At 37.5% G+C, this 9,618-nt stretch overlaps 1 protein-coding gene across 2 annotated transcripts; it reads right to left on the reverse strand.

Moving 5' to 3' along the window:
* Positions 1–285: 285 nt before the first annotated feature.
* On the reverse strand, positions 286–9,351 carry LOC110044922 (serum amyloid P-component-like). Of its 2 annotated transcripts, none has more exons than XM_020750495.2 (5): positions 8,999–9,351; positions 6,926–7,043; positions 5,139–5,276; positions 4,626–4,848; positions 286–2,021 (listed from the first exon to the last, which is right to left on the reverse strand). In XM_020750495.2, exons 1-5 carry the CDS (start codon positions 9,338–9,340, stop codon positions 1,631–1,633), a joined length of 1,212 nt encoding a protein of 403 aa, XP_020606154.2. In that variant the 5' UTR covers positions 9,341–9,351; the 3' UTR covers positions 286–1,630. The 2 variants fall into 2 exon arrangements, with proteins under 2 accessions (XP_020606154.2, XP_089131293.1); XM_089275167.1 differs by lacking the exon at positions 8,999–9,351 and adding an exon at positions 7,780–8,132.
* Positions 9,352–9,618: the final 267 nt, after the last annotated feature.

Raw genomic sequence — 9,618 nt, forward strand, 5'->3', positions numbered from 1 at the left:
AATGAAAATGGCTTCAAGAAAGATCTTTCGGCACTTCCTCCACGCGAAGTTTTTCATGTTTTTATTATCAATAAGTAATCATACGGTTTTTCTCGTTCAATTTGGAATCAATTTGCACTTGTGAGTTTTTCAAAAAGCTGAAATTGCACTCTCGCCGAAGCGGCTCGTGCAATTTCAGCTTTTTGAAAAACTCAGTCGTGCAAATTAATTCCAAATTGAACGAGAAACCGTATGATAACCTCTACGAATACTTATAAACAACTGCAAAGTGTAAACACGATAGTCAGCTACTAATACCTGTCAACTATATTACCTTGTTCAGTTTAAATTAACTACAGCCCTTGATCAGGTGCTTTGCATGTCTCATCTTTGATCAGCCCGGTAATATCTTAGGGAATATCGATTACAACTGCCGTTAACGTTACATTACAATACAACCTTTATTTAACGTGAAACATACGCCTAGCTATGGGGTTTAAGGTATTTTGGTCTCTATCAGTGACGTCCAGGCCCAACTTTAGTTAATTAATCACTTATGCTGAGCTTGGATTAACGTTTTGTACCTCAACGAATGTTTTCTTAGCTTGATGGCCTTAAAATCTCACTGAGCCCCAAGTTACTTTAGTCTTGACGGGATGCCGCGCGGCTAAATAATTCAGTGTAATCAGTTCATCAGCAGCAGTCTTTGTTGACTTTGAATATAAAGATAGCGACATCTTAAAGTCGTTTACAGTACAGGGTTGTCAGATTAAGAGTTTTAGTCAATTATACAGTCGTCTACTCGAAGTTCCATTTCGTTAACCTGTTCCACAGACTTCCGCTTTACAAGTGAATGTCATGAAAGATCATATATTTGAATAAGTGTCTATGAAGACGTGATGGATCATCGTATTTATGTACACAACTTCAGCAGCTGTGAAATTAAAGCCTGAAAAATAATCAGGCCTGAACGGGATTCCATCCCGTGGCCTCTCGGATGACAGTGCAGTGGTCTACCAACTGAGCTATCAAGTCACGTCGACTTTAATTTCTTAGCTGCTGAAGTTGTGTATATAACTGCGATGTTCATTCATGTCTTGAAGTCTTGAATATAAAGATAGCGACATACAGCGGTACAGGGTAGTTAGATTTAGGCGTTTTCGTTAATTACACACTCGTCTGCTAGAAGTCCCGTTTCGTTAGCATGTTCCACAGATTTCCGCTTTGTCCATTGCTTGTTTACAAATATGCCACGTTAGCCTACGATATGTCATTTCGAATAGGCTCTAAATAGTGCTGCTGTCTTGTAAACTTGTGATTTAGCTTCAGTTGGGATAAGTTTCTTGTGCTACATTTATACCCCAATCAAACTACTACTAGCAAATAGCAGAAATGCAGCTGATCACTTAGGGTGCGTTCCTTTGAGGTGATCTGGATCAGGATCAGTGATCAAAGATCACTCCGGATCATGGTACATCAAGGGAACCGATGAATCCATGACCAGAGTGGATTCATCGGTTCCTCCAGAGTGGATTCATCGGTTCCTCTGATGTTCCATGATCCACGTGACCTTGGATTACTGATCCTGATCCAGATCATCCCAAAGGAATGCACCCTTAGAATTAGATATCTGGATCCATGTCAGTTTGGATCAAGGCTGCTCTACTTGCACAGAACCATTAACACCGTCTTTAAACTGGGCCCAGGAATGTACCAATCCTGTGGTGAGGGTACAGTTTGCGTGCTGAGCAGCAATATCACTCGCTGAAAGGACGCTATCCCACAGATTGAGTTCTGTGACCTCACCAGGTCCAAACGCATCTAGCTTCACGAATCCTCCGCCCACGCTATCTTGATCTTGTCCGATGACAGCAGTTCCCCCAGATAGAATCACGTAGTTTGTCTTCCAGCCTGTTCCATCTTCTACGAGCTGGCCATTCTTGTACAACTGCCACACACCGTTCGTGTTTTCCCAAGTAAAACAAATGTGATTCCATCGGTTTTTGTCAAGCGTGACACCAGTGGGAACATGGTTTTTGTATCTTCAAAAATAAAATAAGATACAAATAAAAAGATTAATTTTTTTTTTTTCATTAACTTTATTTCCACACTAACAGATCAAAAAAAAAAAAAAAAAACACTAATTACAATGAAAAATACTTGCAATACAATGCTACAGTGCAACATTTATTTACCACTTACTTGGTTATAGTTACAGTACTTACATTCCAGAAAACTTTTCCCCCTCCCCCTATTGTATGTCTATGATACTATTTAGGCACGATTAACCCCTTTTATAGTTTTTGCAATAACCTCTTGGATTTCTACCTTACTTAAAAAAAAAAAAGAAAGAAAAACGCTGATAATTTCACATTACTTATATTTCTACCAAAAAAATAATTTATTACAATATATTTTTTTTTACTAGTTACCACACGCTGTTACATAATGCTGGTGCACACTTTTTAACGACTTAATGATTTTGCTTCTAGTTGATCTGAAATATTGTGTCTAGATTTGGGGAAGCATGCTCGTTATAAAAAGCGTGTACGAAATAAGAAACAACAGAGAAAAGGGAAAAGGAACGAGGACACAAGAGAACACAAACTAATAAGGAGGCCGCCAGTCCAGGTGTAAGGTTTTGGAAAAATAAAGAGTAAAATCAGAAAGGGAATTGAATGGCAAAAGGGGAGCTGCTAAAAAAAAAAAAAAAAAAAAAGAAGCGGATTGAAGTCACAGTTCATTTGAATAAATTCCATTTCGAATTGCATTTCTTAACAGTGTTTGTCTTATAGGCATAACATTTTTCGATTTCCTGACACTTAAGGAAAGTTTGTGAAAATATTTGTAAATTTGGCAGAGTATTCTTTATTTTCGATGAATAAATGTGATACCTGCCAATTAGAAGTGCATGGTGTAGAAGTATATCCTCTGTACTATCAACTAGTCCCAGGCAGATTGGTAGGGTCAAAGAAAAGTTCTGTGGCTTTATCTGATGCTGTATCAACCAGTGTTGGATGTTTTGCCAAAAGGTTTGAACGAATTCACAGTCCCAGAAGAGATGAATCAGGCTTTCTTTTTTTTGTTCACAGAAAGTACATATGTCTGTTAAAGAGATGCCTATTTTATAGAGATAATCATTGGTTGCAATTCTTCTGTGAAGAAGCTTAAATTGGAAAGTCTGAAGTTTGGTTTCTTTCGTGCAATAGAAAGGCAAAATATATGACTTATCCCATTCTATGAAGTTTTCGTAATTTTCGCAGTCAGCTATCCATTTACTTTGGCTTTTATCAGGTGATGTAGTGATTCCTTTGACAATTAACTTATACGCCTCATTACAAAAGATTGAGGACGATAGTAACTTTTGACTACGAGTAAGTTGGTCTTCAGAGTTCATCGTAGCCTGGTCCTGAAAAGACTTTTTTAATTTTGCCAGGGCGGAGACTATACCATGGTACCTTAAAAAAGTGGTATTAACTTTGTAGCGAGTTTTAGAATCCTTATACTTTAAAAAGTCAAACTTTTGATCTAGCAAGTCTTTGGCCTGATTAACTCCCGCGCGAGACCAATCAGAATAAAAGATTGGCCGGTTTTCAATTCTTATAAGGGAGTTGTACCAAATTGGCGCATTGCCGAAGTGTGTTGGGTTTTCTTCATGGATTAAATTTGACCAGATTTCGATTACTTGGTAAAAGAGTCCTAAATGTTTAAACCAGCCACATCAACTTGCTTCAAATTACCAGTCAGAAGTAGTTTACCGTAATGTTGTTTAATAAAAAAAGTCAAAAAATAGTTTCCATTTTGCTTGAAAAAAATTAAAATTTTAGTATGTACTCGTTACGAAACTCTTATTCGAGCAAAAACGTAAACAAATCTGATAAGACAATACATTTTCTTTGGTAAATAAACCCTCTAGCTTTGGGATAACAACAACTCGTTTGATGAATCTTGACGTCCAGCAATAATGAAGACGATCGATTGCATCACAAAAATTTATTTCCTTACATCTTGTGCTCTATATTTCCTAGATAAAAAAACTATAAAAAGGAATACTGATTTCTCGCACACATAATTAGTTGATATTGTCAATAAGTGCATTTTCCAGCGCAAACAACCTATACAATCCCTAGACTGCGAGCAGGCTACGTGATTGACTGGGCCTTTAGCGACGCTTTGGTATATAAGACGTACTGTATGCTTGTTCTACTGTGGAAAAGTGCGAAGCTTTGAAAGGCTCCTCACTTGAGACAAGGATAAATGTTTTTGAACAATGGCTTTATCCGATCAAATTCAACTATATGCCTTTATAAAGGCTTAAGAGATTATAAATCTTCGCGGAGAAAAAAAAAGAAAGAAAGAAAATCACGTCCTACTTTCAACAAGTCCGTCATCTTGGATCGGGGCGCCATCATGGAGTTAAAAATCTTAAACAAAACAATTCCGAAACTGATTAAAAAGTTTAAAGATTTTGGCTTGAAGGCTCAATAAAATCCAAAATTTCCCTTGAACACTGATTTGACAAACAACACTGAACCAAACTTTTTCCAGGTAGATCTTAGGAAACATCACAAAATTTAAATGTTGTTTGAAATCAGAGCGGGCACCTGTTGCCCCAATTCCTCCTCCCCCCCCCCCCCCCCCCCTACCCATTTCCAACATGGAGGTCGATATTCGGGTAAGTAAGGCAAACGTATATTGCATTGTCAACTCCAGGGGTTGCATAGCTGTACAAGCACTGCGCATCATATGGGGCCGTGTAGCTCGGTTTAACGAAAAAGCATAATGTGAATGCGGTGAGGTTGGATCCAACTGCATTTCTTTTGATGGCGTAATTCTCAACGGATTTCCTTGGAAATATCATTTGGTATGCTGTGGATAAACGATCCATATGAAAATGATTAGTTTTTAAACACAGTTTCACTGGACTGGATCAGTTAGGTTAAACCTAAATGAAACAGATCAGAAACAGTGTACGTGTGCACTGAAACCTCTTGATAACCTGAAAATCTCTTCCATGTCTTCCATTAAATAGATTTTAAAATAGCCAAGCTTCTACATTTCTTTTCAAAACGTTGGACAGTTATTTCTTCTCTCGCCACATTCAATGGAGAACGCATTCAATTCTCAGATACTCGATATAGAATTTCGTTAGCACAGACCTTTTACACACGGCATCCCAACTTCTAATTCACACAGTCTCCCGTTAAAACCTGGTGCGCAGCTGCAGTTGTATCCATTCACTCGGTCAGTGCACGTCGCGTTGTTCTTACACGGCTTACTTGCACAGTCATCAATATCTGTTTAAGATACGATGAACATGTTGAGACTCTAGTTTGCTGGTGTTGTGTTTTTTCTTTTGTTATTTACTTATTTATTTATTTATTTATTTATTTATTCATTCATTTATTTATTTGTTTATTTATTTATTTTTTTACAGTTTGCCCCTCCCAGGCTCTGTCTAATGTTGATGAACTCTACAAAACTGGCAAATTTGAGTGTAAGTTCTTACCCTCTTAAAGGGATTAAAAGTGATTCTAAGAACAGTTCAAATTAGTTAAAAATGAATATCAATATGTGTCACCTATTTCACAGTGTGTCCCGCTAAATCGCGGCGCACAGATGCAGTTGTATCCATTCTCTCCCTCAATGCAGCTTCCATAGTTTTTACAAGGATTACCAGCGCATTTAGGCGCTTCTATTCAAAGCAAAGGATCCATGGTCGACTTAAGGTTTAGGAATAGACAAGCCGTTAAATATATTTTTTGGCCGTTAAATGTTGATCATACCATATAGGAGGAAGGAAGGTGCCGTGCACGGACTTACAAAATACTTCCAAGCAACAAATCCGAAGACTTTTCCTAAAAATTAATTTGAAGCAATCGGCTGTGAACCTTTTTGTTCGCATGGTAAAATTTTCCTTAATGGCTAGCATGTTCTAAGGCCCATGTTTGTCCAATTGTGAATTATCGACTTTACTCCGTTTAAATTTCTTGTAGTAGGTGCCGTATTTTAAAGGAACCCTCTCCTGTCTCTCTTACTCCAACGCCTGAATAGTGTTTCGGAAGGTTTTGATTTGATCATGTTTTAGACACAATTATCATGTCATCCTCAAACTTGCTGCTTCCCTCCCAGGCGTGGCTTTTTTTGGAGCCCTTTCTGAATCTAATCTAAATGTCCTTAGGTGTCCTGCGGGGTACCATGAGGGATACGATTCGAATCTAAGGGCCAATAAAAAATGTACCTAAATTTGTCCGTTTGATAAACCGACACCATCTTCTCTTGTCTATCCACAGTTGTGCTCTTTAGATTTTTTTTATTGTCTCTGTGTAGTTTTCTTACCACCTAGTGACCTATTATCCTGTCAAAATTCCTTTGGTTTTAAAGTAAACCTTGACAAATTGGATTCCTGCTACAAGATCGTCCGATTTTGTTAGCCGCTCGTATGTTTACAGACCGAATTGGAATCCACTCATTCCTACACTGGACGAAAAAAGAGTATTTTCCATTGTAGCAAATATACAGCAAACCTACAGCAAACCCACAATTATTCCGATTTGTTCAAATTTGCCGCCAGACAAATATCAAATTTGGCACAGTTTTGCCATTCATAGCAAAGCTTGCCACATTTGATTTAAATATTTTACTCGCCTGCGAAAAGATAGAGTACTCTTTATGTCTTACTTAGTATTTACAGCTGTGCCACAGACGAAATTAAAACTGACGTTTCGTAGGTACTTTGCACAAAGTGCTACAAATTCATCAGATTTGCTTGAGTTTTCAAGTTTAGCAAATCCATATTTTTGTCCAGTGCTAGTACCATTATAAATTTTAGCTTGCAAATGGACGGCCATTTAATATCTACATCTACATTTAATTAGGTCGGTAAAATCGCAAGACATTACACACAGTTTATCACGCTTTCGTACACAATAATACCATTACTTACCCATTTTCACTTCACACTTTTCTCCAGCCCATGGCTTTTTGCACAAACACGAATAGGTTTGTTTTTCCTCGTTGGACACACAAGAACCACCCTTTGCACAGCCTGTCATTAAACAGCCCTAATAGAAAAAACACAAATATGGAAATTTCTTGATGTTTAATTAAACAAGGAGGCTTAAATTCATTCCTTAGTCGGTCACGTAAGGCGCTGGAGTCTCCATGAGTCTCCCCTTCCACCACCCCTGATTTTTCTTGATATTGAGCTATGTTATTCAAGCAAACAAAACATGGTATCCTTTGAGCGCGTAGTCTAAGGTCGTCACGTTCTTCGGGGCATGTTGTGGGGACAAGAAGCGGGGACATATTTTAGCGACAATATGTCTCCTATGCATTTTTTCAATCATTGGCAAAAAATGTGTAAACACTTTGATAAAATGTTTAGCCTTTCTCGTCGTGCTGGATGGCTGAGAACTGAAATGCAAAACTAAAAATTACCACACTATCGTGAAGTGTCAACCACCGGTCATGTTATTAGCAATTTTTATCCGGCTTGCATTTTGTATTCTTTTGTATAATTCTGAAACCCCATGAAAAAGTGCCTCCTACTGTCTTAGATGTTACTATGGTGGCACATCCAATCGGGCTTTTTAAAGATACGTTTGATAACCAAAGATCTGGAGTAAATGTTAGTTATGTTGATGTTACTTATTGATGGAACAGTTCTTGTTAGATTCCCGCGTAAAGGCGATTTGACATATGTCGGGCCATCTGGTTGAGAATTAATGGTTGTTTCTCAAAACTTGCATTTTCGAATGAATGAGAATACAATTAAGGATTTGCACTACTAGCACGTACCTTAGAAGAATCACAAGTAGCTTTCATAGGATAGACATTTTATTATGTGACTGACCACTTCTTGCTCCCACAAGGGAATGACACTAAGAAATACGTGCATTAGCAAAATGGCCTATTTGGCGCTGCAGTACTAATAAAAAATTAATGAGGTAATTTTCTCAGTCACATATAATAAGGCAGATGAGACCGAAACACTTTAGCTTCTTCTTTGATGGTTATTTTGCTTGCTGTGTATTAAGGAAAAACGGAGAACAAATAGTCGAAATGTAGCGGCTTAAAAGTAACAACTGGTCAAGCTGTGTGGAAGATTTGTTGAGAATTACATGACGCGGCACCGTGACAAGGTAACTGATTTGCATATTGTATTCGAGTTCTCACACGCAAACACCACTCTTAAGCTTGCGTTTTGTTCCGTGCAAAAAAAAAACAAAAACATCGTTTCGATTGGAATTTTCTGTCTCTATTTTAAAAGAAAAAAGGAAATTTATAACAGGAGATAACCAGGAAAGAAGTAATGATGAGTTTTTCGATTTATCTACCAAAGCTGGTCTAATTTTGGATGCCGATCTACCGTTTGTGCTTTGTAATTTGTGCTTTGACATACGTTGGCGCATTTGGTTAAAATGCCATCTATAGTAATTTTTAATTCCACTCAGTGATATTTTCTTATCAAGATATACTTATACTAAAAGAGTTATGACCCTATCAAGTCAGAAATAAAATTGCATTGTAAGAAGATTTTTAAACGGTCAAAAGGTAAAAGAATCGTGCCAGTGTTTATTTCAAGATGATGTCACGCAAATTATCAAGTCATAGATAACAAACTGCGTAAAAAAATGAAATCAGCCAAGTGTGTGTCTTCCTGTAAACAGTTAAAAATTCTCTGTTTGGCCTTAATTCTATAGGCCATCTTGACTGACCGACCGGTATTTGGAACTTTCCTAGATTTCACAAACTTTGAAATCACTGGAACTTTTAAGCAATATTCCGGAAATACAAGAGTCTTCAGTATTTTTCCTACTGTGGGATTCTCCATATGTACAAAAAGACGGAATATAAAGTCATTAAGCGTGAGCTTTCAACTAGCATGGTTTGTTTACCTATTTTTGACGCTTTTCAACTACTACACCGTCACTTCCGTTGCATACTGATTTGCAAATAAAACTGATAAACTGACAGTTTTTGTAAAGAAAAACTTTTTAAGTATTGCGTATCTTACCTTCAGAAGCATTGAGAATGTAACCCCCTGCTGATCATTTAACTTGGTGTTTTCGTTGATCAGCGTGTTGTCGTGCTTGTTGAGTTCACACGTTCTTTTGCCGTCGTTCTTGGAAGACACCTTGAAGTTTGTGGAACTGCACCATGCGTTTCTCAAACACGACTGGCTGCAAGACATCAAACTTGGAGACTCAAACCATTGAACAACGTGTCCTGTAAGCTGCTTATCTTCCCACGTTATGAAGTACCCTGAATGAGATGTGGAATCTTCATCGGCAGCGAAAATCCTGCTGTATATGGTCCCTTGAAAAAGGAAAAATAACAGAGCGCGTTTGGCTTCCATTACTAACAAGATCTAAACGATTAGCGGATGCTAATCAAATTATAATAGAATTTGTTGGTGGCGATACGGTGCTACGATTGGCCATTTCAGTTTGATTAATATTCGGATCCCTTAAATACGCAAGTAATTAATGAGCCAACGGATGGTCTATTTATTATTCAGCCATGTTATGTAACAGCCTACCAATATTAAAATATATATATACATTTATCTTTACTTGAATGTCCTGTCTATTAGTGGTTATGCAAAGAACATTTGTTATCTTTTTTTTTTCTTTT

Source organism: Orbicella faveolata, unplaced genomic scaffold (assembly GCF_042242905.1).
Source record: "Orbicella faveolata isolate gen_17 unplaced genomic scaffold, um_ofav_v1 contig_36, whole genome shotgun sequence".
NCBI lineage: Eukaryota > Metazoa > Cnidaria > Anthozoa > Scleractinia > Merulinidae > Orbicella > Orbicella faveolata.

What these genes read in the sequence shown, in the direction of transcription:
- LOC110044922 (XM_020750495.2), bottom strand. Translation starts at nt 9,340, where the DNA reads ATGGAAGCCAAACGCGCTCTGTTATTTTTCCTTTTTCAAGGGACCATA. An exon ending in CATTCTCAATGCTTCTGAAG is followed by an intron (nt 7,044 to 8,998) that starts GTAAGATACGCA and finishes TTTTTCTATTAG; the next exon opens with GGCTGTTTAATGACAGGCTG. An exon ending in AAAGTGTGAAGTGAAAATGG is followed by an intron (nt 5,277 to 6,925) that starts GTAAGTAATGGT and finishes TATCTTAAACAG; the next exon opens with ATATTGATGACTGTGCAAGT.